This window comes from Mobula hypostoma, chromosome 28 (genome assembly GCF_963921235.1).
Source record: "Mobula hypostoma chromosome 28, sMobHyp1.1, whole genome shotgun sequence".
In the NCBI taxonomy this organism is placed as follows: domain Eukaryota; kingdom Metazoa; phylum Chordata; class Chondrichthyes; order Myliobatiformes; family Myliobatidae; genus Mobula; species Mobula hypostoma.
The window spans coordinates 33,070,343-33,097,829 of record NC_086124.1 but is presented as its reverse complement, the minus strand read 5'-3'; the positions used below and the strand labels follow the sequence as shown (position 1 = coordinate 33,097,829).

At 55.3% G+C, this 27,487-nt stretch overlaps 1 protein-coding gene across 3 annotated transcripts; it reads left to right on the top strand.

Annotated features, from left to right (window-relative positions):
• The first annotated feature begins 360 nt into the window (after positions 1–360).
• On the top strand, positions 361–25,997 carry tafazzin (tafazzin, phospholipid-lysophospholipid transacylase). Of its 3 annotated transcripts, XR_010016304.1 has the most exons (11): positions 363–753; positions 9,031–9,159; positions 11,422–11,467; positions 11,771–11,856; positions 13,058–13,138; positions 18,792–18,833; positions 18,980–19,042; positions 24,073–24,125; positions 24,635–24,712; positions 25,046–25,443; positions 25,511–25,520. XR_010016304.1 is itself a non-coding variant. In XM_063035066.1 (10 exons), the coding sequence occupies exons 1-10, from the start codon at positions 645–647 to the stop codon at positions 25,151–25,153; spliced, it is 795 nt and encodes a 264-aa protein (XP_062891136.1). In that variant the 5' UTR covers positions 363–644; the 3' UTR covers positions 25,154–25,997. The 3 variants fall into 3 exon arrangements, 2 of the variants coding, with proteins under 2 accessions (XP_062891138.1, XP_062891136.1); XM_063035066.1 differs by having other exon boundaries at positions 25,046–25,997; XM_063035068.1 differs by lacking the exon at positions 18,980–19,042 and having other exon boundaries at positions 361–753; positions 25,046–25,997.
• Positions 25,998–27,487: the final 1,490 nt, after the last annotated feature.

Here is a 27,487-nt window from a genome sequence, read left to right as displayed (position 1 = left end):
CCCCAGCTCCCAACACACCTATTTCCCATTTTCCACTCCCACCACCACCACCACCCACCCCTAACCCTTCCCACCACTGTCCGACCCCCACCCACCCTCTCCCACTCCACCACTCTCTCCCCTCCCACTCCCCCACTCTCTCCCCCTCCCACTCCCACTCCCACTTCCACTCCCACAACTCACCCCTCACCCTCCCACAACTCACCCCTCACCCTCCCACAACTCACCCCTCACCCCTCACCCCTCACCCCTCACCCCTCACCCCAGCTCCCTCTGCTCCGTCCCCTAAAAATGCCTACATTTCCCAGAGTGCAACGGGCGCCTCCGCATGCGTGCTGACGCCAGCCCGTCGTCGCTGCGGACACTCGGGCCCAGTACACGAAGTAGGGGGAAAGTTGAAGCCTCGGTCTCGAGTGATTTGGAAGCTCGGCACATGAGGGGCAGATCCTCCCTTTGTCTCGGATGAAGGGTGGGGGTGGGGGATTCTTTGAATAGAAAGGGTTAAATCACCGAGGGCGGAGATCACCCTTGTTTCCGACACTACAGGTCTTCCCCTCCCAAGCACACACAGCCCAGTCACCGGCTTCCGCCGCTCAGAGCCTCAGGACTGGGGTGTGATCTGCATTTAACACCCCTGCGGGCCGATGCCCATGGAGGTGAAGTGGCCGTTCGCCCGGCGCCCGGGGCTGGGCTGGCGGCTCGGCAGCGCCCTGGTCACCGGGTTGGTGGGGCTCTACAGCCGCATCTGGACCCGTGAGTAACGGGTCGAGGGAGCTTTGGGTGGGGAATGGGGAGGCAGAGATGGGGAACGGGAAGGGCGAGAGAGATGGGGGAACGGGGAGGAGGGAGAGATGGGGGAATGGGGAGGAGGGAGAGATGGCGGAACGGGGAGGAGGGAGAGATGGCGGAACGGGGAGGGAGGGAGAGATGGGGGAATGGGGAGGAGGGAGAGATGGGGGAATGGGGAGGAGGGAGAGATGGGGAACGGGGGAGGAGGGAGAGATGGGGGAATGGGGAGGAGGGAGAGATGGGGGAATGGGGAGGAGGGAGAGATGGCGGAACGGGGAGGGAGGGAGACATGGGGGAACGGGGAGGAGGGAGAGATGGGGGAATGGGGAGGAGGGAGAGATGGGGGAACGGGGAGGAGGGAGAGATGGGGGAATGGGGAGGAGGGAGAGATGGCGGAACGGGGAGGGAGGGAGAGATGGGGGAACGGGGAGGAGGGAGAGATGGGGGAACGGGGAGGGAGGGAGAGATGGGGAACAGGGAGGAAGGGAGAGATGGGGGAACGGGGAGGGAGGGAGAGATGGGGGAACGGGGAGGAGGGAGAGATGGCGGAACGGGGAGGGAGGGAGAGATGGGGGAACGGGGAGGAGGGAGAGATGGGGGAACGGGGAGGAGGGAGAGATGGGGGAATGGGGAGGAGGGAGAGATGGCGGAACGGGGAGGGAGGGAGAGATGGGGGAATGGAGAGGGAGGGAGAGATGGGGGAACGGGGAGGGAGGGAGAGATGGGGGAACGGGGAGGAGGGAGAGATGGGGGAACGGGGAGGGAGGAAGAGATGGGGGAACGGGGAGGAGGGAGAGATGGGGGAACGGGGAGGAGGGAGAGATGGGGGAACGGGGAGGGAGGAAGAGATGGGGGAATGGGGAGGGAGGGAGAGATGGGGGAATGGGGAGGAGGGAGAGATGGGGGAACGGGGAGGAGGGAGAGATGGGGGAATGGGGAGGAGGGAGAGATGGCGGAACGGGGAGGGAGGGAGAGATGGGGGAACGGGGAGGAGGGAGAGATGGGGGAATGGGGAGGAGGGAGAGATGGCGGAATGGGGAGGAGGGAGAGATGGGGGAACGGGGAGGAGGGAGAGATGGGGGAACGGGGAGGAGGGAGAGATGGGGGAATGGGGAGGAGGGAGAGATGGCAGAACGGGGAGGGAGGGAGAGATGGGGGAACGGAGAGGGAGGGAGAGATGGGGGAATGGGGAGGAGGGAGAGATGGGGGAACGGGGAGGGAGGAAGAGATGGGGTAATGGGGAGGAGGGAGAGATGGGGGAACGGGGAGGAGGGAAAGATGGAACGGGGAGGGAGAGATGGAGGAACAGGGAGGGATGGAGGGATGGGAAGATGGGGGAACGGGGAGGAGAGAGAGATGGGGGAACGGGGAGGAGGGAGAAATGGGGGAACGAGGAGGGAGGGAGAGATGGGGGAACGAGGAGGGATGGAGAGATGGGGGAACGAGGAGGGAGGGAGAGATGGGGGAATGGAGAGGAGGGAGAGATGGGGGAACGGGGAGGAGGGAGAGATGGGGGAACGGGGAGGAGGGAGAGATGGGGGAACGGGGAGGAGGGAGAGATGGGGGAACGGGGAGGGAGGGAGAGATGGGGGAACGGGGAGGAGGGAGAGATGGGGGAACGGGGAGGAGGGAGAGATGGGGGAATGGGGAGGAGGGAGAGATGGGGGAAAGGGGAGGAGGGAGAGATGGCGGAATGGGGAGGGAGGGAGAGATGGGGGAACGGGGAGGAGGGAGAGATGGGGGAATGGGGAGGAGGGAGAGATGGGGGAACGGGGAGGAGGGAGAGATGGGGGAACGGGGAGGAGGGAGAGATGGGGGAATGGGGAGGAGGGAGAGATGGCAGAACGGGGAGGGAGGGAGAGATGGGGGAACGGAGAGGGAGGGAGAGATGGGGGAATGGGGAGGAGGGAGAGATGGGGGAACGGGGAGGGAGGAAGAGATGGGGTAATGGGGAGGAGGGAGAGATGGGGGAACGGGGAGGAGGGAAAGATGGAACGGGGAGGGAGAGATGGAGGAACAGGGAGGGATGGAGGGATGGGAAGATGGGGGAACGGGGAGGTGAGAGAGATGGGGGAACGGGGAGGAGGGAGAAATGGGGGAACGAGGAGGGAGGGAGAGATGGGGGAACGAGGAGGGATGGAGAGATGGGGGAACGAGGAGGGAGGGAGAGATGGGGGAATGGAGAGGAGGGAGAGATGGGGGAACGGGGAGGAGGGAGAGATGGGGGAACGGGGAGGAGGGAGAGATGGGGGAACGGGGAGGAGGGAGAGATGGGGGAACGGGGAGGGAGGGAGAGATGGGGGAACGGGGAGGAGGGAGAGATGGGGGAATGGGGAGGAGGGAGAGATGGGGGAATGGGGAGGAGGGAGAGATGGCGGAATGGGGAGGGAGGGAGAGATGGGGGAACGGGGAGGAGGGAGAGATGGGGGAATGGGGAGGAGGGAGAGATGGGGGAACGGGGAGGAGGGAGAGATGGGGGAATGGGGAGGAGGGAGAGATGGCGGAACGGGGAGGGAGGGAGAGATGGGGAACAGGGAGGAAGGGAGAGATGGGGGAACGGGGAGGGAGGGAGAGATGGGGGAACGGGGAGGAGGGAGAGATGGCGGAACGGGGAGGGAGGGAGAGATGGGGGAACGGGGAGGAGGGAGAGATGGGGGAACGGGGAGGAGGGAGAGATGGGGGAACGGGGAGGAGGGAGAGATGGGGGAACGGGGAGGAGGGAGAGATGGCGGAACGGGGAGGGAGGGAGAGATGGGGGAATGGAGAGGGAGGGAGAGATGGGGGAACGGGGAGGGAGGGAGAGATGGGGGAATGGGGAGGAGGGAGAGATGGGGGAATGGGGAGGAGGGAGAGATGGCGGAACGGGGAGGGAGGGAGAGATGGGGGAACGGGGAGGAGGGAGAGATGGGGGAACGGGGAGGAGGGAGAGATGGGGGAACGGGGAGGAGGGAGAGATGGCGGAACGGGGAGGGAGGGAGAGATGGGGGAACGGGGAGGGAGGGAGAGATGGGGGAACGGGGAGGGAGGGAGAGATGGGGGAATGGGGAGGAGGGAGAGATGGGGGAATGGGGAGGAGGGAGAGATGGGGGAACGGGGAGGGAGGAAGAGATGGGGGAATGGGGAGGAGGGAGAGATGGGGGAAGGGGGAGGAGGGAGAGATGGGGGAACGGGGCGGGAGGAAGAGATGGGGGAAGGGGGTGGGAGGGAGAGATGGGGGAATGGGGAGGAGGGAGAGATGGGGGAATGGGGAGGAGGGAGAGATGGGGGAACGGGGAGGGAGGAAGAGATGGGGGAATGGGGAGGAGGGAGAGATGGGGGAACAGGGAGGGAGGGAGAAATGGGGGAATGGGGAGGAGGGAGAGATGGGGGAACGGGGAGGAGGGAGAGATGGGGGAACGGGGAGGAGGGAGAGATGGGGGAATGGGGAGGAGGGAGAGATGGCGGAACGGGGAGGGAGGGAGAGATGGGGGAACGGGGAGGAGGGAGAGATGGGGGAATGGGGAGGAGGGAGAGATGGGGGAATGGGGAGGAGGGAGAGATGGCGGAACGGGGAGGGAGGGAGAGATGGGGGAATGGAGAGGGAGGGAGAGATGGGGGAATGGGGAGGAGGGAGAGATGGGGGAACGGGGAGGGAGGAAGAGATGGGGGAATGGGGAGGAGGGAGAGATGGGGGAACGGGGAGGGAGGGAGAGATGGGGGAATGGGGAGGAGGGAGAGATGGGGGAACGGGGAGGAGGGAGAGATGGGGGAATGGGGAGGAGGGAGAGATGGCGGAACGGGGAGGGAGGGAGAGATGGGGGAACGGGGAGGAGGGAGAGATGGGGGAACGGGGAGGAGGGAGAGATGGGGGAACGGGGAGGAGGGAGAGATGGGGGAACGGGGAGGAGGGAGAGATGGGGGAACGGGGAGGGAGGGAGAGATGGCAGAACGGGGAGAGAGGGAGAGATGGGGGAACGGAGAGGGAGGGAGAGATGGGGGAATGGGGAGGAGGGAGAGATGGGGGAACGGGGAGGGAGGAAGAGATGGGGTAATGGGGAGGAGGGAGAGATGGGGGAACGGGGAGGAGGGAAAGATGGAACGGGGAGGGAGAGATGGAGGAACAGGGAGGGATGGAGGGATGGGGAGATGGGGGAACGGGGAGGAGAGAGAGATGGGGGAACGGGGAGGAGGGAGAAATGGGGGAACGAGGAGGGAGGGAGAGATGGGGGAACGAGGAGGGACGGAGAGATGGGGGAACGAGGAGGGAGGGAGAGATGGGGGAATGGAGAGGAGGGAGAGATGGGGGAACGGGGAGGAGGGAGAGATGGGGGAACGGGGAGGAGGGAGAGATGGGGGAATGGGGAGGAGGGAGAGATGGCAGAACGGGGAGGGAGGGAGAGATGGGGGAACGGAGAGGGAGGGAGAGAGATGGGGGAATGGGGAGGAGGGAGAGATGGGGGAACGGGGAGGGAGGAAGAGATGGGGTAATGGGGAGGAGGGAGAGATGGGGGAACGGGGAGGAGGGAAAGATGGAACGGGGAGGGAGAGATGGAGGAACAGGGAGGGATGGGGAGATGGGGGAACGGGGAGGAGAGAGAGATGGGGGAACGGGGAGGAGGGAGAAATGGGGGAACGAGGAGGGAGGGAGAGATGGGGGAACGAGGAGGGACGGAGAGATGGGGGAACGAGGAGGGAGGGAGAGATGGGGGAATGGAGAGGGAGGGAGAGATGGGGGAATGGGGAGGAGGGAGAGATGGGGGAACGGGGAGGGAGGAAGAGATGGGGGAATGGGGAGGAGGGAGAGATGGGGGAACGGGGAGGAGGGAAAGATGGAACGGGGAGGGAGAGATGGAGGAACAGGGAGGCAGAGGTGGGGGAACGGGGATGAGGGAGAGATGGGGAACGGGGAGGCAGAGATGGGGGAATGGGGAGGAGGGAGAGATGGGGGAACGGGGAGGGAGGAAGAGATGGAATGGGGAGGAGGGAGAGATGGGGGAATGGGGAGGAGGGAGAGATGGGGGAACGGGGAGGGAGGAAGAGATGGGGGAATGGGGAGGGAGGGAGAGATGGGGGAATGGGGAGGAGGGAGAGATGGGGGAATGGGGAGGAGGGAGAGATGGGGGAACGGGGAGGGAGGAAGAGATGGGGGAATGGGGAGGAGGGAGAGATGGGGGAACGGGGAGGGAGGGAGAGATGGGGGAATGGGGAGGAGGGAGAGATGGGGGAACGGGGAGGAGGGAGAGATGGGGGAACGGGGAGGAGGGAGAGATGGGGGAATGGGGAGGAGGGAGAGATGGCGGAACGGGGAGGGAGGGAGAGATGGGGGAACGGGGAGGAGGGAGAGATGGGGGAATGGGGAGGAGGGAGAGATGGGGGAATGGGGAGGAGGGAGAGATGGCGGAACGGGGAGGGAGGGAGAGATGGGGGAATGGAGAGGGAGGGAGAGATGGGGGAATGGGGAGGAGGGAGAGATGGGGGAACGGGGAGGGAGGAAGAGATGGGGGAATGGGGAGGAGGGAGAGATGGGGGAACGGGGAGGGAGGGAGAGATGGGGGAATGGGGAGGAGGGAGAGATGGGGGAACGGGGAGGAGGGAGAGATGGGGGAATGGGGAGGAGGGAGAGATGGCGGAACGGGGAGGGAGGGAGAGATGGGGGAACGGGGAGGAGGGAGAGATGGGGGAATGGGGAGGAGGGAGAGATGGGGGAACGGGGAGGAGGGAGAGATGGGGGAACGGGGAGGAGGGAGAGATGGGGGAACGGGGAGGAGGGAGAGATGGGGGAATGGGGAGGAGGGAGAGATGGCAGAACGGGGAGGGAGGGAGAGATGGGGGAACGGAGAGGGAGGGAGAGATGGGGGAATGGGGAGGAGGGAGAGATGGGGGAACGGGGAGGGAGGAAGAGATGGGGTAATGGGGAGGAGGGAGAGATGGGGGAACGGGGAGGAGGGAAAGATGGAACGGGGAGGGAGAGATGGAGGAACATGGAGGGATGGGGAGATGGGGGAACGGGGAGGAGAGAGAGATGGGGGAACGGGGAGGAGGGAGAAATGGGGGAACGAGGAGGGAGGGAGAGATGGGGGAACGAGGAGGGACGGAGAGATGGGGGAACGAGGAGGGAGGGAGAGATGGGGGAATGGAGAGGAGGGAGAGATGGGGGAACGGGGAGGAGGGAGAGATGGGGGAACGGGGAGGAGGGAGAGATGGGGGAATGGGGAGGAGGGAGAGATGGCAGAACGGGGAGGGAGGGAGAGATGGGGGAACGGAGAGGGAGGGAGAGATGGGGGAATGGGGAGGAGGGAGAGATGGGGGAACGGGGAGGGAGGAAGAGATGGGGTAATGGGGAGGAGGGAGAGATGGGGGAACGGGGAGGAGGGAAAGATGGAACGGGGAGGGAGAGATGGAGGAACAGGGAGGGATGGGGAGATGGGGGAACGGGGAGGAGAGAGAGATGGGGGAACGGGGAGGAGGGAGAAATGGGGGAACGAGGAGGGAGGGAGAGATGGGGGAACGAGGAGGGACGGAGAGATGGGGGAACGAGGAGGGAGGGAGAGATGGGGGAATGGAGAGGGAGGGAGAGATGGGGGAATGGGGAGGAGGGAGAGATGGAACGGGGAGGGAGGAAGAGATGGGGGAATGGGGAGGAGGGAGAGATGGGGGAACGGGGAGGAGGGAAAGATGGAACGGGGAGGGAGAGATGGAGGAACAGGGAGGCAGAGGTGGGGGAACGGGGATGAGGGAGAGATGGGGAACGGGGAGGCAGAGATGGGGGAATGGGGAAGGAGGGAGAGATGGGGGAACAGGGAGAGAGAGATGGGGGAATGGGGAGAGAGATGGGGGAACGGGGAGGGAGGGAGAGATGGGGAACGGGGAGAGAGATGGGGAACAGGGAGGAAGGGAGAGATGAGGGAACGGGGAGGGAGAGAGAGATGGGGGAACGGGGAGGGAGGGAGAGATGGGGGAACGGGGAGGGAGGGAGAGATGGGGGAACAGGGAGAGAGAGATGGGGGAATGGGGAGAGAGATGGGGAACGGGGAGGGAGAGATGGGGAACGGGGAGAGAGAGATGGGGAACGGGGAGGGAGGGAGAGATGAGGGAACGGGGAGGGAGAGATGGGGGAACGGGGAGGGAGGGAGAGATGGGAGAATGGGGAGGGAGGGAGAGATGGGGAACGGGGAGGGAGAGAGAGATGATTAACGGGGATGGAGGGAGAGATGAGGGAACGGGGAGAGAGGGAGGGAGAGATGGAATGGGGAAGGAGGGAGAGATGGGGGAATGGGGAGGGAGGGAGAGATGGGGGAATGGGGAGGAGGGAGAGATGGGTGAATGGGGAGGAGGGAGAGATGGGGGAACGGGGAGGGAGGGAGAGATGGGAATGGGGAGGGAGGGAGAGATGGAATGGGGAGGGAGGGAGAGATGGGGGAACGGGGAGGGAGGGAGAGATGGGGGAACGGGGAGGGAGGGAGAGATGGGGTAATGGGGAGGGGGGATGGGGGAGAGAGATGGGGGAACGGGGCAGGAGAGATGGGGAAGGGGGGATGGGGAGGGAGAGATGGGGGAATGGGGAGGGAGGGAGAGATGGGGGAATGGGGAGGGAGGGAGAGATGGGGGAATGGGGAGGGAGGGAGAGATGGGGAAACAGGGAGGGAGGTAGGGGAGGGAACGGGGAGGGACGGAGGGAGAGATGGGGAAAAGGAGGGAGGGAGAGGGGGGAACGGGGAGGGACGGAGGGAGAGATGGGGAACAGTGAGGGAGGGAGTGAGAGATGGGGAACAGTGAGGGAGGGAATGAGAGATGGGTGAACGGGGAGGGAGGGAGAGATGGGGGAACAGGGAGGGATGGAGAGATGGGGGTACGGGGAGGGAGGGAGAGATGGGGGAATGGGGAGGGAGAAATGGAGGAACGGGGAGGGAGAGTTGGGGGGAACGGGGAGGGAGAGATGGGGAATGGGGAGGGAGGGAGCCCAGCCTCTCAAAAGTGGGAAGTCCAATTAGAAAGCAGATGAGAAGGAATATCTTTAGCCAGTGAGTGATGGATGTGTGGAATTTGACGCCACAGGTGGTTGTGGAGGCCAAGTTGTGGCTATTATATAAAGTGGAGGTTGATTGTTTCTTGATTAGTCAGGGTGTCAAAGGTTACAAGGAGCGGACAGGAGAGTGAGTTTAAGAGGGATAATAAATCAGCCTTGATCGAATGGCAGAGCAACTGGATGGGCTGAATGAATGGTCTAATTCTGCTCCCATGTCCTGTGGTCTTTCCTGACAGAATACATGAACCAGCTGCTGGTCCACAACAAGGAGACCCTGTACGAGGCAATTGAACAGCGCCCACGCGGCAAGCCCCTCATCACTGTTGCCAACCACCAGTCCTGCATGGACGACCCACACATCTGGGGTGAGGAAGTGTCACGCCTTCCCGGAATACATTTCTCCCAAAGCCCTGCATCCGATGGAAATTCACACAAAATCCATTGGGAATTCCTGCCTCCCAACCCTGGTGATGTCCTATCTCTGGATTCACGGAGGCATTGAGCATCCAGCACAGAAACAGGCCTTTCAGCCCATCTAGTCCCTGCTAAACTCTTATTCTGCCTTGTCCCATTGACCGGCACCTGGACCACACCCTCCGTACCCCTCCCATCCAGACTAGTGTTAAAATTGTACCCACAACCGTCACTTCCACTGGCAGCTCGTTTGGCACTCTCCCATGCTCTGAATGAAGGTTTTTTCCCTCTTGTTCCCTCTAAACATTTCACCTTTCACCCTTGATCCATGACCTCTAGTCCTAGTCTCACCCAATTTAAGTGAATAAAGCCTGCTTGCATTTACCCTATCTGTACACCCCATAATTTAGTATTTCTCTATCAAATCTCCCCTCATTTTTCTGCACTCCAGGAATAAAGCCACAATCTTTTTGACCTCTTCCTGTAATTACGGTTCTCAAGTCCTGGCAACATCCTTGTAAATTTTCTTTGTACTCTATCAATCTTCTTGATGTCTGTCCTGTGGGTAGGTGACCAAAACTACACACAACATGTGTCGATACGCTAATGGAGAAGGCAACCCTGGAATACAAATGTAACCCCCAGGTTCGGCCGGCGGAGTTAGTCTAGGGAAGACAGTCTCTGTCCCCGCTAAATGTGTGAAATCTGAGGTGCAAAACCTCCTGTTGGTCTGGATGCTGTGTGACGTGTAACCCTGTTACAAATCAGTACCCCGAAATAACAGACAGTACACCATATGCAAGTAAACAATCCAGCTTTATCATTAATTTGACTAGAGGGTTAGGAAAGAAAAACAAAAAGAAAAGGGCCGATTTTAATGAACCAGCCTAATATGCACGTTGGAGCTCACGGTTTCCCCTCCGCTGGTCCTCCAGTGATTTCCCCCGGGCTTCGTCGACTCCCAGCCCCACTCCGAGTCCACTCCTTTCAGCCGTCTTCTCTCTTCGTCTTCCGCCGAACTAAAGACCCAGATCCCCACGTTCTCAGGCACACAACAAGAAAAACAACCCTCCCTTCATTGGGCAGCGCACATTCCAAAGCCCCCGTAATCTCTAGTCATTACCCAAACACTGCTGCAGCAGACAGCCCATTACGTTAGCAGTGAGACCTTTCCCGGGGCGTTACACAAAAGATTTAAACATCTTCAGGTTAGGCATCCCTGGTCCTGTCAAAGGGTCTCAGCCCAAAACGTCTACTACATTTTTCCATAGATGCTGCCTGACCTGCTGAGTTCCTGCAGCATTTTGTGTGTGTGGCATCCTTGCCTTCATTAAGGCAGGGTACAGAATTGAAGATTAGGGTTCCAGAGGCACAAGACGTGAGTTAGACTGCACTTGGAGGACTGTCTGCGCTTCCGGTCGCCACGCTATGAGAAGAATGTTTCTCGTTCCACACTTGCACTGCCCTCAGGTTCCTCCTAAATACTTCACCTTTCACCCTGAACCTGAGGTGGAAAGCCTGCAATCATTCACCTTCATCTGTACCCCACATGGTGTCGAGCACGCGAGCGCACCGCTTTACAGTACGGGCAACTGGGACTCAATTCCCGCCACTGTCCCGTAAGGAGTTTGTACGTTCTCCCTGTGACCACATGTGTTTCCACCGGGTGGTCTAGTTTCCTCCCACAGTCCAAAGACTGTTAATTGATCCTTGTAAATTGTCCCATGATTAGGCTTGGATTAAATCAGGGATTGGGAGGCGCGGTAGGGCTTATTCTGCGCTGTATCTCAATAAATAAATAAATTTATATATCTCTATAAGATCATTGCTCATTGTTCTGCGTTACAGGGCACTTTGTGAAAATCTCAAAGTGTTTAAATACTGCGCATTCGCTCTGCAACTGGGAGCAGTGTGTACTTTCTGAGTAGAAAATTGGGAGAAAATGGATCAGCTTTGAGCTGGAGGAGGTGCTGAAATTCATCATCGCATGTTGGCTCAAGCAGTATTCCAGGTCAGCCACAAATATACCAAGGTCATTGAATATCATCAGTGATGCTGCAGTCATTATCCCGGTACTGTACCAGGGTCCGCTCACTGGCTCTTACCACGAGTCCGGAGAGATCACCAGCAACCTCCTGGAGGCCACAGTCTCCTGAATGTTCATCAGTGACGGGCTGACCATTTCCTTAACACTCGTTTCCTCTTCCCTCCAGGTGTCCTCGAGTTGAAGCAGTTGTGGAGAACTCGGCGAATGAGATGGTGAGTTTCCTCCACACCGTCCCATCACACACTCCCAGGGTCAGACACAGAGTGAAGATCCCTCCACACCGTCCCATCACACACTCCTGGGGTCAGAGACAGAGTGAAGCTCCCTCCACACAATATCTCAATTTGTGATTGTTCGATCTGTGACCTCGAGTTCAGGATGAATATCTGTCTCCATGAAGCAACGGGGGTGGGGGTGGGAGAAGATGGGGCATTGTTGCAGTGTGGGGTGGTGAGGGTGAGATCTCAGGATAGCACCTCCTGGCTTCAGTTAATCCTGTCCTTTCCCAACTTCAGGACTCCCACTGCAGCCGACATCTGTTTCACTAAAGAACTGCACTCACGGTTTTTCAGCCTGGGGAAATGTGTTCCTGTGTGCCGTGGTAAGTGTAAAGGAGCTGCATTCACATTAGTCAGGTCACAGGTTACTTGGGTGAGGGGTCAGTGAGGGAGCTGAATTAATGTCGGTGGGGATACAGTCAGTGACAGGGCGCTGGGGGAGAGGAGTCAGTACGCTCTGTCCGCCAGAGAAAGCAGGATCTCCCAGTGGCCACACATTTTAATTCCACGTCCCATTCCCATTCTGATATGTCTATCCACAGCCTCCTCTACTGTAAAGATGAAGCCACACTCAGGTTGGAGGAACAACACCTTATATTCCATCTTGGGTAGCCTCCAAACTGATGGCATGAACACTGACTTCTCTAACTTCCGCTAATGCCCCACCTCCCCCTCGTACCCCATCCATTATTTATTTTTATACACACATTCTTTTTCTCTCTCTCCTTTTTCTCCCTCTGTCCCTCTGACTATAGCCCTTGTCCATCCTCTGGTTTTCCTCCCCCTCCCCCTTTTCTTTCTCCCTGGGCCTCCTGTCCCATGATCCTCTCATATCCCCTTTGCCAATCACCTGTCCAGCTCTTGGCTCCATCCCTCCCCCTCCTGTCTTCTCCTATCATTTTGGATCTCCCCCTCCCCCTCCCACTTTCAAATCTCTTACTCACTCTTCCTTCAGTTAGTCCTGACGAAGGGTCTCGGCCCGAAACGTCGACTGTACCTCTTCCTAGAGATGCTGCCTGGCCTGCTGCGTTCACCAGCAACTTTTATGTGTGTTGCTGAATTAATGTCAGTGGGGACACAGTCAGTGACACAGGACGCTGGGGGAGAGGGGCCTCTGAAGGACAGTGTAAGGGAGCTGGATTAACATCAGTGGGGATAGAGTCAGTGACAGGGCGCTATGAGAGAGGGGTCACTGAGGGACGGTGTGAGGGAGCTGGATTAACGTCAGTGGGGATACAGTCAGTGACACAAGGTGCTGGGGGAGAGGGGTCACTGAGGGACGGTGTGAGGGAGCTGGATACGGTCACTGACAGAACACGGGGAGAGGGGTCGCTGATGGTGTGAGGGAGCTGGATTAACGTCAGTGGGAATACAGTCAGTGACAAGGCGCTGGGGGAGAGGGGTCACTGAGGGACGGTGTGAGGGAGCTGGATTAACGTCCGTGGGAGTACATCAGTTGCCTGACCGGTCAGACTGTCCTGCTTTAACATCTGCCCTCCCTTCACACTGGTGTGTCCCATATAGGTGATGGTGTTTACCAGAAGGGGATGGACTTCCTGCTTGAGAAGTTGAACCATGGTGACTGGGTGCACTTCTTTCCAGAAGGTGAGACTGGACCTGCTTCCTTTCCCCCACTTGTCGACAGTCCCAGCTCAAGATGCTTGTGTCATAGATCACTACAGCTCCGAAACAGACTCTTCGGCCCATCTGGACTGTGCCTATCTGTCATTCTGCTCAGTCTCATCAACCTGCACTCAGACCATAGTCATCCATACCCCTCCTGTCCATGTACTGATCCAAACCCACATCCACACCCCTCCTGTCCATGTACTGATCCAAACCCACATCCATACCCCTCCTGTCCATGTACTGATCCAAACCCACATCCATACCCCTCCCGTCCATGTACTGATCCAAACCCACATCCACACCCCTCCTGTCCATGTACTGATCCAAACCCACATCCACACCCCTCCTGTCCATGTACTGATCCAAACCCACATCCATACCCCTCCCGTCCATGTACTGATCCAAACCCACATCCATACCCCTCCTGTCCATGTACTGATCCAAACCCACATCCACACCCCTCCTGTCCATGTACTGATCCAAACCCATATCCATACCCCTCCTGTCCATGTACTGATCCAAACCCACATCCACACCCCTTCCGTCCATGTACTGATCCAAACCCACATCCATAACCCTCCCGTCCATGTACTGATCCAAACCCACATCCATACCCCTCCTGTCCATGTACTGATCCAAACCCACATCCATACCCCTCCTGTCCATGTACTGATCCAAACCCACATCCATACCCCTCCCATCCATGTACTGATCCAAACCCATATCCATACCCCTCCCGTCCATGTACTTAATCTGAACCCACATCCATACCCCTCCTGTCCATGTACTGATCCAAACCCACATCCACACCCCTCCCACCCATGTACTGATCCAAACCCACATCTATACCCCTCCCATCCATGTACTGATCCAAACCCACATCCATACCCCTCCCATCCATTTACTGATCCAAACCCACATCCATACCCCTCCCATCCATTTACTGATCCAAACCCACATCCATACCCCTCCCGTCCATGTACTGATCCAAACCCACATCCACACCCCTCCCGTCCATGTACTGATCCAAACCCACATCCATACCCCTCCCGTCCATGTACTGATCCAAACCCACATCCATACCCCTCCCGTCCATGTACTGATCCAAACCCACATCCATACCCCTCCTGTCCATGTACTGATCCAAACCCACATCCATACCACTCCCGTCCATATACTGATCCAGACCCACATCCACACCCCTCCCACCCATGTACTGATCCAAAGCCACATCCATACCCCTCCCATCCATGTACTGATCCAAAGCCACATCCATACCCCTCCCATCCATGTACTGATCCAAATCCACATCCATACCCCTCCCATCCATGTACTGATCCAAACCCACATCCATACCCCTCCCGTCCATGTACTCATCCAAACCCACATCCATACCCCTCCCGTCCATGTACTTATCTGAACTTTCTCAACTGTTAAGATTGAACTCACATCCACCACTTCTGCTGGCTGTGCATTCCACCCTCTGAGTGAAGAATTTCCTTTTTTATTAGATCCAAAAGTGTTCCTGGAAACACAGTTCTGTCACCTGCCACGTCCCGTTCTGTAATAGGAGATCCAGTATCGCACGTTCTCCTGTACGTTCCAAGTAAATTTATTACACGTCACCGTGTGAACCCTGAAGCTCATTTTTGTGCAACAAATCCATAATGGAATAATAACCATAACAGAATCAATGAAAGACCGCACTGCTCGGGTGTTGAACCAGCGTGCAAAAGACAATGAACTGTGCAAATACAAAAGAAGGAAGAAATAATAATAATAAGTAAATAAGCAATAAATATCGAGGACATGAGATAAAGAGTCCTTCAAAGTGAATCCATAGGTTGTGGGAACATTTCAGTTGAGAGGGCAAGTGAAGATATCTCCTTTGCTTCAGGAGCCTGATGGTTGAGGGAGGGTTAATAACTGTTCCTGAACCTGTTGGTGTGAGTTCTGAGGCTCCTGTACCTTCATGATGTCAGGGGCGAGAAGAGAGCGTCACCTGGGTGATGTGGTTCTTGATTGTGGACAGCTTGGTAGATGTGCTCAATCGTGGGAAGGGCTTTACCCATGATGGACTGGGAGGATTTTCCATTCAGGGGCCGCAATGCAACCGGTCAATATATTCTCCACCCAGCATCGATAGAAATTCATCAAAGTTTTAAATGTTGTGCTGAATCTCAACAAACTTCTGAAGAAGTAGAGGCTTCTTGTTAGTTTCACTTAAGTACTTGGCCCTGGACCGATTCTCTGAAAATGATACCATCAGGAATTTCAGAATTAAGTTATTATCACCGGTATGTTTTGTGAAATTAGTTAACTTAGCAGCTGCAGTACAAAGCAATGCAGGAGTTGGCCAAAATCAACTGGAAGGAGCTGCCGGCAGAGATGTCAGCAGAGCAGCAATGGCGTGCGTTTCTGGGAAAAATGAGAAAGGTGCAGGGCATATATCTTCCAAAAATGAAGAAATACTTAAATAGTACAACCATGGCTGACAAGGAAGTCAAAGGTATTGTAAAACCAAAAAGAAAGGGCATACAACAAAGCAAAAATTGGGAAGTTACAGGATTGGGAAGTTTTTAAAAACCTACAGAGAGCAATTAAAAAAATCATTAGAAGGGAAAAGACGAAATATGAAAGCAGGCTAGCAAAAAATATCAAAGTGAATAGTAAAATTTTTTCCAAGTCTGTTAGAAATAAAAGAAATGAGAATGGATATAGGACTGTTAGAAAATGTGGCAGGAGAAATAATAGCGGGGGACCAGGAGATGGCTGATGAATTAAATGAGTATTTTGCATCAGTCTTCACTGTGGAAGACACTAGCAGTGTGCCTGATGTTGTCGTGTGTGGAGGAAGAGAAGTGAGTGCAGTTACTATCACAAGAGAGAAGGTGCTCAAAACGCTGAAAACTAAGGGTACTTAAGTCACCTGGACCAGATGAACTGCACCCTAGGGTTCTAAAAGAGTAGCATTAGAGATTGTGGTGGCATTAGAAATGATCTTTCAAAAATCATTGGACTCTGGCATGGTGCCAGAGGACTGGAAAATTGCAAATGTCACTCCACTCTTTAAGAAAAGGAGGAAGACAGCAGAAATTATAGACCAGTTAGCCTGACCTCAGTGGTTGGGAAGATGTTTGAGTCGATTGTTAAGGATGAGGTGATGGAGTACTTGGTGACACAGTACGAGGCAGGACAAAGTCAGCATGGGTTCCTTCAGGGAAATTCCTGTCTGACAAACCTGTTGGAATTCTTTGAGGATATTACAGTAGGATAGATAAAGGGGATACAGTGGATGTTGTATATTTGGAATTTAAGAAGGCCTTACCAAGTTAAGAGCCCATGGTATTACAGGAAAGTTGCTAACATGGTTAGAGCACTGGTTGATTGGTAGGAGGCAGCAAGCGGGAATAAAAGGATCCTTTTCTGATTGGCTATCAGTGACTAGTGGTGTTCCGCAGGGGTCGGTGTTGGGACCACTTCTTTTTATGCTGTATAAAAATGATTTAGATGATGGAATAGATGGCTTTGTTGCCAAGTTTGCAGATGATACGAAGATTGGTGGAGGGGCAGGTAGTGTTGAGGAAACAGGTAGGATGCAGAAGGACTTAGACAGATTAGGAGAATGGGCAAAAAAGTGGCAAATGAAATGTTGGAAAATGTATGATCATGAACTTTGGTAGTAGAAATAAATGTGCGGACTATTTTCTAAATGGGGAGAAAATCCAGGAATCTGAGATTCATTGGGACTTGGGAGTCCTTGTGCAGAACACCCTAAAGGTTAACTTGCAGGTTGAGTCGGTGGTGAGGAAGGCAAATGCCATGTTAGCATTCATTTCAAGAGGTCTGGAATACAAGAGTAAGGATGTGATGCTGAGGCTTTATAAGGCTCTGGTGAGGCCTCACCTTGGGTATTGTGAACAGTTTTGTGCCCCTCATCTTAGAAAAGATGTGCTGGCATTGGAGAGTAGGTTCACAGGGATGATTCCAGGAATTAAAGGGTTATCATACGGCGAACGTTTAATGGCTCTGGTCTGTACTCACTGGGATTCAGAAGGTTGAGGGGGGACCTCATTGAAACCTTTCAAATGTTGAAAGGCCTAGACATAGATGTGGAAAGGATGTTTCCCATGGGGGGGAGATTCTCGGACAAGAGGGCACAGCCTCAGGACAGAGGGGCACCCTTTCAAAACAGATGCGGAGAAATTTCTTTAGCCAAAGGGTGGTGAATTTGTGGAATTTGTTGCCACATGCAGATGTGGAGGCCAGGTCGTTGGGTGTATTTAAGGCAGAGATTAATAGGTTCTTGATTGGACATGTCATCAAAGGTTACGGGGAGGAGGCCGGGAACTGGGGTTGAGGAGGTGAATATAAAATAAAAGTGAGGTAGTGTTTATGGGTTCGATGTCCATTTAGGAATCGTGTGCCAGAGGGGAAGGCACTGTTCGTGAATCGCTGTGTGTGTCTTTAGGCTTCTGTACCTCCTTCCTGACAGTAACAATGAGAAGAAAACGTGCCCTGGGTGATGGGGGTCCTTGATAATGGATGCCTCCTTTCTAAAGAACCACTGCTTGAAGATGTCTTGGATATTACAGAATTGGAGCAGACTAATTTTACAGCCTTCTGTAGCTGATCCTCCAATGAGGAATGGCTCATGGACCTCTGGTTTCCTCCTGCCGAAGTCAATAATCAGCTTCTTGGAGTTGCTGGCATTGAGTGAGAGGTGGTGCTGGGACTCCACTCAGCCAGATGATTATGGAATCGGACCTGTGCTTAGCCTCACAGTCACAAGTGTAAAAGTGAGTGGAGCAGGGGGCCAAACACACAGCCTGGTGGTTCACCTACGCTGATAGTAATTGTGGAGGAGATGTTGCCCATCTGAACGGAGATCTGCAAGTGAGGAAATCAAACTGATACGGCGGTTAAGGAGGAGTTGGCCTTCTTCATTCGGGCTCTGAGTTCAAGAGCGGTGAGGTAATATTGCAGCTCTGTAAAACCCTGGTTAGTGCAGACGGCGTATTCTGTTCAGTTCTGGTCACCTCGTTATAGGAAGGATGTTGAAGCTTTAGAGAGGGTGCTGAGGAGATTTACCTGGATGCTGCCTGTCTTATGAGGACCGGTTGAGTGAGCTAAAGCTTTTCTCTTTGGAGCAAAGGAGGATGAGAGGTGACTTGATAGAGATGTACAAGATGGTAAGAGGCAGAGATCGTGGACAGCCAGAGACGTTTTCCCTGCGTGGAAATGGCTAATTCAAGGGGGTTATAATTTTAAGGCGATGGGGGGAGAGTATAGGGGATCTTTTCCACTGAGTGCATGGTGGGTGTGTGGAACGTGCTGCCAGGGCTGGTGGTGGAGGCTGATACATTAGGGACATTTAAGAGACTCTTAGGAAAGGCACATAGATGATAGAAAGATGAAGGGTTATGTGGGAGGGAAGGGTTAGATTGATCTCTGAGAAGTCTGAAAGTCGGCAGAACACGGTTAGTGTTTCACTGAGAACATTAACCCTACACACTCAACCTGTGAGGGGTGGAGCTGTCATCCTCCGGGCCTCCACACAGCCGAGCTGGTGGGTCAGGGGGTTTGCCTCCACTCCCTCGTTTGTAATTCTGTTATGTCTTCATTCCAGGGAAGGTAAACATGACGCAGGAATTCATGAGGCTCAAATGGGGTGAGTACCCTCCTATCAGGGGTGTTCATTCTATCCCCTCCCCATTAGCTTGTACTCTGTGTGCGTGTGTGTGAGAGAGAGAGAGAGATGCGGGGTGGGGGGCAGTGACACACTGACCAGCTGTGACTCACTGTATTTCTTCCCAGGAATCGGTAGGCTCATTGCCGAGTGCTCTCTGAGTCCCATCATCCTCCCGCTCTGGCATGTTGGTGAGTACCAGGTGCACGAGAGGGGTGGGTGGTGGGTGAGCACTGGGCATTCCTCACCCTCCTGCAGTCCACAAGACCATAAGGAGCAGGATTGGGCCATTCATCCATTGAGTCTGCTGCACCAGTCCGTCCTTCGATCTGAATCCCATTCTCCTGCCTTCTTCCCATAATCTGTGACACCCTGACTGTGAATTTATCCACCTCCGCTTTAAATGTTACCGATGACTTGGGTTCCACAGTTGTTTGCAGCGACGAATTTCACAGATCACCACCTGCTGGCGAAAGGAATTGCTCCTTATCTCTGTTCTAAAGGGACAACACTGTATTCTGAGGCTGTGCACTCCCGTCCAAGGCTCACCTGCTGCAGGAAACATCCTCTCCACATCCACTCTGTTTCAATATTCGTTTAGTCTCAATGAAGCCCCACCTCATTCTTCTAAATTCCAGGAGTTCAGGCCCAGAGTCATCAAACGCTCCTCATATGTTAACCCTTTAATTCCGAGGGTCCTGCTGACTGTGGGTCTCGGCGGGGTCTAGGCATGGTGTGTGTACTCACTCAGTCTCCTACGTACACACTTCACACCCGCTTGGGTACGTAACTTGGCACAGAATACAGTTCAGTGCCGAGTGACACATTTTGCAAAACTAAGGTAAGGTTTAGTGAATGGAGGCACGAGAGGCTGCAGATGCTGAAATCCAGAGCAGCGCACACAAAATGCTGGAGGAACTCAGCGGGTCAGGCAACCTCTGTGGAAATGAACGAACAGTGGATGTTTCTGGCCTTTCTTCAGGACTGAAAAGGAAGGGGGAAGATGTCAGCGTTAAAAGGTGGTGGGAGGGGAAGGAGGCTAGCTGAACGATGATAGGTGAAGCCAGGAGGGTGGGAAAGGTAAAGGGCCAGAGACGAAGGAATCTGATAGCAGAGGAGAGTAAACCATAGGAGAAAGGGAAGAAGGAGGGGCAGTGGGGTAGGTGATAAGCAGGTGAGGAGAAGAGGTGAGAGGCTAGAGTGGGGAATATAAGAAGAGGGAAGGGGGAACTCATCATTCTTGACCCGAGGTACTTGTAGTCAAAGTCAAGAATGATGAGTTCAGAGAAGGACATAAAGATACGGAAGGCGCTGGCGTGGAGGGCTATGAACGACATGAAGGAAATCTGGAAGTCGAACCTGACAAGAGGGCTTAAAAAGAGGATTTTCATAGCCGTCACAGAGCCCATTCTCACGTATGGATGTGAGACGTGGACATTCACCAAGACTATGGGAAAGTCTCTAGATGGTTGCTATACACGAATGCTCCGGATGGCTCTTGACGTGTGTTGGCAACAGCACATGACGAACATTGAGCTCTATAACAACCTACCGATGCTCACCACTAAAATCGAGGTGAGAAGACTGCAACTAGCGGGGCACTGTCTACGCCACCCCGAGCTACCTGCCAGCCTAGTCACCATATGGGAGCCCAAGCATGGGAGGATGAACCCTGGGCGCCCTCCCAAGACTACGGTCAACACGCTCCTAGAAGACAGCGGCGCGGCTAATGTAGATGAACTGAACACACTGATGAGGGAGAGGGAGAAGTGGAGAGTCCGTCATCGTGCCCGACGCCAGCCCCCTAGGCCTGAGTCGACGTAGACGTAGTAGGAGGAGGGGGAGGGGAAAAATACTGGAAGGAGAAGTCGATGCTCATGCCATCAGGTTGATGTTTTGAGGTTTTGCTAAAAAGAATTGACAATGTTTCAAGTCAAAACTAGGCTGAAAAATGGCTGATAAAATGCTGGAGGAACTCGGCAGGTCAGGCGGCACCTGTAGAAGTGAGTCCATGTTTCGGCCTGTGATGGTTCCTCAGGATCGGAAAGGAAGGGGACTGAAGGAAGAACAAGGTTGGACGAGGGGGGGAGTACAAGGTGGCAGGTGAGGGGGAAGGTGGGTGGGGTTCAGGGGATGAAGTGGTTGAAAGAGGGAAAGGGCTGGAGAAGTAGTTTGGACAGGTATATGATTGGGAGGATTCTGGGTGACTATGGTCCAGGTGCAGTTCCTCCAGGCAGAAGATGAGATTGGCGTGGACTAGATGGGCCAAAGGGCTTGCTTCTGTGCTGTACTGCTCTGCGACACTCTAACTGCGCACAGATGCGGCTTGACTCACTGTGCTCCTCCAGCAGATTGTTTGTGTGGTGAATGACGGGACCCTGGGGAATGTGGTAGATCAGCAAGATTGCGAGCTGCTGGTACAGTTTCCTGAGAGCGGCAACACATGATGGTGAAGATGTCGTTCCTCTCACAGACCTTCAGGGCATTGTGTCATCTTACTGTACAAGGGGTTAGTGCGAGAGTATTGGGAGTATTGTGTACAGTTCTATATGGCCAGCGATAGAACTGGAGAGCGTGCAGAAATGCTTCACAAGGAAGCCATTCTGGCTTCTTCCCCCTTCCTTTCCAGTCCTAATGAAAGGTCTCAGCCCAGAACATCGACTGTTTATGCCCCTTCAAAAGGAGGGAACATCGACTCAGACCATGAGAGGCCTGCGTCGGGCATTTTCATGCCTTACAAGGCGCAGTTTGGAAGTCTGTGTGGGGCGCCACTCCTCGCACAGACACTAGAGCAATGTGTGGTTAAGTGCCTTGCTCAAGGACACAAACATGCTGCCACAGCTGAGGTTCGAACTAGCGACCTTCAGATCACTAGACGAACACCTTAACCACTTGGCCACTCCCCTTCAAAGATGCGACCTGACCTGACCTGCTGATTTTGTGTGCATTGCTCTGGGTTTCCAGCATCTGCAGATCCTCCCGTGTCACAAGGACGTTGCCAGGAATCGAGGGCTTGAGTAGTAAGGAGAGGCTGGATAGGTTTTCCCTGTGAAGGAGGGCACAGATTTAAGATGAGGGGAGAATTAAAGGGATTTGAGGGGAACTTGTCCACGTCGGTTTATGGCCAGAGGGACTGGTAGAGACAAGTACAACTAAACTGGTCAGATAACAGTGTGATAGAAGCTGTACTTGAGCCTGATGGGATGTGCTTTCAGGGGAGAGGAGATAGTGCCCGGGGTGGGTGGGGTCTTTGATTCTGCTGGCTGCTTTGTAGGAGGTGTGTAGACAGAGTCTATGGATCCTGTGCGTCAATTACGTTTAAGAACAATTTGGACAGATGAGATTAGATTGGCTTTATTTGTCACACTTACATCGAAACATACAGTGAAATGTGTCGTTTGCATCAAATCAAATCAGCAAAGATTTGCTGAGAGTCACCATGTTTCCAGTGCCACGTCCACAACTCACTGACCCTGACTGGGAGGAAAGCGGACCACATGGTGTTGGGGAGGACGGCAGGAGTTGAACCCGGATCTTACAACGGGCGCTGTAATATCATTGTACTACTCACTACGCTACTGTGCCAACGTAGATATAGGGGTACGCAAGGTTTAGACCAGGGGTTCCCAACATTTTTTATGCCATGGACCTACACCGTTAAATTGGGGACCCCTGGTCTAGAGGGATATTTGCTTACTGGCACTAGCTTAGAAAGACATCTTGGTTGGTATGGCCGAATTTTCTATGCTGATGCTCTTGTGAACAGTAACATGTAGACGCTACCTCTCCACACACACAGACCAGAGCCAAATGCATTCTGTTGGAAAAAAAACTCCCCCATTCCTTTTCCTCTGTGTTCCCGACAGCCTTGGAATCTTGTCCACCTCTGTCAGGTCCTTTCCCGCTCTGCGCCAGGGAGAACAAGTCTAGTAAACACAGAATAATCTGCAGATGCTGGGGTCAAGGCAACACTCACAACACGCTGGAGGAACTCAACAGGTCGGGCAGCATCCGTGGAAAAGATCAGTCTGACGAAGGGTTCCGGCCCGAAACGTCGACCGATCTTTTCCACAGATGCTGCCCGACCTGCTGAATTCCTCCAGCGTGTTGTGAGAGAACAAGTCTAGTCTCTCCTGTTTCTTCTTTTCACTGAAACCTACCGGATATTGAAAGGCCTGGACAGAGCGGTGAGGATGTTTCCTATAGTGAGGGAGTCTAGGACCAGAGGACACAGCCTTAATAGAGAGACATCCCTTTCGAACAGGGATGAAAATTTCTTTAGAGGGTGGTGAATCTGTGGAGTTCATTACCACAGACAGCTGTGGAGATCAAGTCATGGGATATATTTAAACCAGAGGGTGATAGGCTTTCGATTAGTCTTGGTGTCAAAGGTTAGGTGGAGGAGGCAGGAGAATAGGTTTGAGAGGGATAAATCAGCCCTGATGGAATGATGGAACAGAGTCAATAGCTGAAAGCCTAATTCTGCTCCTCTGACTTATGGGAGATGAGGTGAGTGTGTCTGTCCGATGCTGGTCAGCCGAACTGTGGCAGCAGAGTGGGGGAGGGGGTGAGGATGGAGTAGGAGGAATGAAGGGGAGGCTGTGGGGGCTGAGGGGGTGGGGTTTGAGGACGGGGTGAGGGTGGAGGGAGAGAGTAGGAGGCACGAAGGGATGAAGGGGGTGTGAGGGCAGGGGAGAGGGACGTGGGCTGAGGGGGTGGGGTTTGAAGGCAGAGGTGTGTGAGGGTGGAGGGGAGTGAGTAGGAGAGATGAAGGGGGTATGAGGGCTGGGGAGGGGGCTGAGGGCTCAGGGGAGGGGGTATGAGGACAGAGGGGTGTGTGAGGTTAGAGGGGAGTAAGTAGGAGAGATGAAGGGGGTGTGAGGGCTGGGGAGGGGGCTGAGGGCTCAGGGGAGGGGGTATGAGGACAGAGGGGTGTGTGAGGTTAGAGGGGAGTAAGTAGGAGAGATGAAGGGGGTGTGAGGGCTGGGGAGGGGGCTGAGGGCTCAGGGGAGGGGGTATGAGGACAGAGGGGTGTGTGAGGTTAGAAGGGAGTGAGTAGGGGAGATGAAGGGGGTGTGAGGGCTGGGGAGGGGGCTGAGGGCTCAGGGGAGAGGGTATGAGGGCAAGGGGTGTGTGAGAGTGGAGGGGAGTGAGTAGAAGGGAGAAAGGGGGGGTGTGGGACTCACTCTGATCTGACAGCAACTGGTGTCTGCCCCCTCAGGCCTGTGTGACGTGCTCCCCAACAAGCCCCCGTACTACCCCCGCATCGGGAAGGTGAGTCTCTCCCCTCCCCCCTTCCTCCGTTCCCCGTTCCACCCTTCTCCCTCCCTTTACTCTCCCTGAGGGCAGGTGGGTAGAGATGGTGAGGGATGTGGATGGGAATGTGAGGGTAGGGGAGGGTGAGCAGGAGAAGGAGAGGACCAAGGGTGAGGGGTGGGGATGGACTCGAGGGTGGGGGGAGGGAGGAATAGGACTGAGGGGACATCCCCTGGGGAAGCTCCATCGAGGGGTGGGGAACAGGGTACACTGATATGCCCGCATGTTCTCACATACACAACCCTTGTGCGTGCATGTACACACTCGTACGCAGGCCTGCCTGCACTCTCCACATATGTTGACACGTGTACCATTTCACAAGTTCCTGCAAACCCACGGTCTCTGGGTGGAGGGGCTGCTGGGAGCATTTAAAATCTGACAATCACAGACCGGCTCCTTGGGGGGAGGGGGACGGGTGGTCTCTTGCCTCCCCCGGGGTCTGATGCTCCTTCACCTGGTCTCCGCAGAGAATCACTGTCTACATCGGGAGACCCTTCACACTTGAACGGATGGTGCAGCAGCTGAGGGCCGAGAACCGGACCCCGGTGAGTATCACGGCCCTTTCGGCTGGTGGTGGTGACGCTAACACCCTCCCTTCCCCCCTCTCTCCGTTACCCCGTTTATCCTGGCCCCTCTCCCTCCACCTCTCCCCATCCCTGCCACTCCCTCCCCCCCCCCCCCGGCACTTCAACAGTCTTTCCTACTCGTCACCACCCACCCTTCGTCTATTCTCTGGGAGGTTGAGTGGCCTAACAAGGGCCTGAACCTCTGTCCCACCGGCCCCCGCACCCCGGCCGCATGGAACAGCCTCAATTGTCTGAACCCCCCCCCCCCGTTGCCCCTGCCCTCATGTGGTTCTTTCTCTCCGCCCCTCCCAGATGGAGATGCGCAAAGCCCTGACAGACTTCATCCAGGACGAGATGTGGAAGCTGAAGGCACTAGCTGAGGCGACTCACCAACGTTATCACCAGCCGCGGCAGCCCTGAATGGAGAGCGGTCAGAGGCCACTCAGCAGTCCAGCGCCACTACTGGACATGCCCTGAACAGAGAGGGGCAGAGAGAGCTTCCAGCTGCCAGTCCGGTCCTTCCCTGGCCTTTGGGTGCTCTGTAGGGAGTGTGCGGTGGGATATCCGGGTCATCGGCTTAGCCCTGGGCCACAGCCCCATTGCTAACGATTTCTGGTGGGCGCTAACCCACACACCCCTTCCCCCGGTCACTGATGGATCCTACCCTGTGAGGTCACTCCCCTCACCAGTGACGTCACCCCTCCTCCCAGGTCACCCACATTGGTTAGTGACATCACATCTCCCTGACTTCTGTCAGTGAGGCCAAGCTCCTCCCAGTGATGTCACCTGCACACTATTCCTGTCCCTCTCTTAACCATTCTCGTCCCCTCCCACAGATGCAAGCCCTTTTCAGCATCGTCCCTCAGGACCCAGGTCCCACCCCCCTCCCTTACCGGCTCCTGTGGTTCTACTCCTCTGGGTGCAGGTCGCGCCCATCGTGACCGAGGGGCTGCCCTCAATTCCAGTGGTCCCACCCCTCAGTTCCTTTGACCCCTGCACTCAGGACCCAGGTCCTGCCCCTCTGTTCCTTTGACCCCGCCACGCAGAATGCAGGTCCCAACCCTTCGGCTCTGTGGCCTTGCCTGCCACAATCCAGGTCCAGCCCCTTGGTTTTGAGGCTCTGCTCCTCAGGACCCACGTCCTGTCCCTCGGCCTTGTTGAGGGCTGCCAGGCCTGCAGGAAGGGTTCAGGGGATTTGACACAAGGATTACGCCAGTCACAATGTCCTGTACTCGTGTACGTTAATCGAAATACACAACTCCGTATCTTTTAAAAGTGTCGGGTGTGCTTTGTTCAGCCCAGTGGCACTGCGCCAAGGTGTGTGTAAGTACATGGAAAGCAGCGATTGTCAGAGAAAGTGGTGACTCTCTCTCAGCACCATCCCTTCTCTGCCGCATCAGCCCCAGCACTAGGAACCAGTCGGTTTAGATTCTGGGGCCTGAGAGAGTGTCTGCGACCTCCAGACAGGATGTGGATCCGTGATGCCATTCTCAGTCTTTCACCGCCCCCCCCCCCCCGCTTCCTCCCGGCCTTCTGTCCCTCACAGTTTGCAACAGCATCTGGACCAGCAGCAAGAATGGCGGATGGAATTCAGTGCAGACGAGTGTAAGGTGCTGGACACTTTCACAGTGCTCTGAGGAGTGAGAGACAGCAGAGGGATCCATCATTCCTCAACAGTGGCATCACAAGTGGATGAGCTTGTACACAGAGCTTTTGACACACTGGCCTCCAAAGTGTTGAGCATAGAAGATGGTTGAAGTTGTATAAGATGCGGGTGAGCCTAATTGGGAGTTTTGTGTGAAGTTTTGCTCACCTACGTACAGGAAAGATATAAATAAGGCTGAAATTGTGCAGAGAAAGTTTACAAGGATGTGCCTGGACTCGAGGACAGGAGTTACAGGGAAAGGCTGAAGTGGTTCGGGCTTCATTCCCTGGACCAGAGAATGAGGGAGATTTGATGGAGGTACACAAACTTACGAGGGGTGTAGATAGGGTAAAAGCAAGCAGACTTTTCCCACTGAGGGGAGGTGAGACTAGAACTAGAGGTCGTAGGTTAAGGGTGAAAGGTGGAGTATTTAAGGGGAACTGGGGGGGGGTTCTTCACGCAGAGGGGGGTGAGGGTGCGGAACGAGCTGCCAGTGGAAGTGGCGGATGTGAATTCAATTGCAACGTCTAAGAGAAGCTTGGATAAGTACACAGATGGGAGGGTATGTAGGGCGACGGTCGATGCGACAGGAACCCAGGCAGGAGAGCCTGTGTCTCCACTGCAGCGGAGTGTGACACTGTGTGGGGAGGTGCAGAATCAGGGTTCTGTTGCCGCTTTGCAGACCAGTCAGATGAATGGCAGGAGCCCAAGGTCTCGCTAATCCCAGAACATCCACTGGGAAGAAGTATCACTGGGGACCTCCCCGGGGGGCAAATGTGGAGGGGGCTTTCTCCCAGCAGTGAAAGACCAGCCATTCGGTTGGCTCCATGAAGTGAAACAGCCAAGAGAGGTGAGAGATGGTGCAGGTGGGGAGGTGTTAACAGGGCAAGGAGACGTAACAGTGGACAACTCGCACAGAGGAGCTGTGGAGAGAGCTGCTGCCACGCGTCTGCAGGGACCCTGGCTCGATCCTGACCTCCAGCGCTGTCCGTGTACATGGACCCTTGCCTGTGTATGTGAACAGTGCACGTATCTATCTGGACAAGTGTACACGTACAGTGGTGCTGGAAAATCTGTGAATCCTGCAGAATTTTCTCTATTTCTGCATA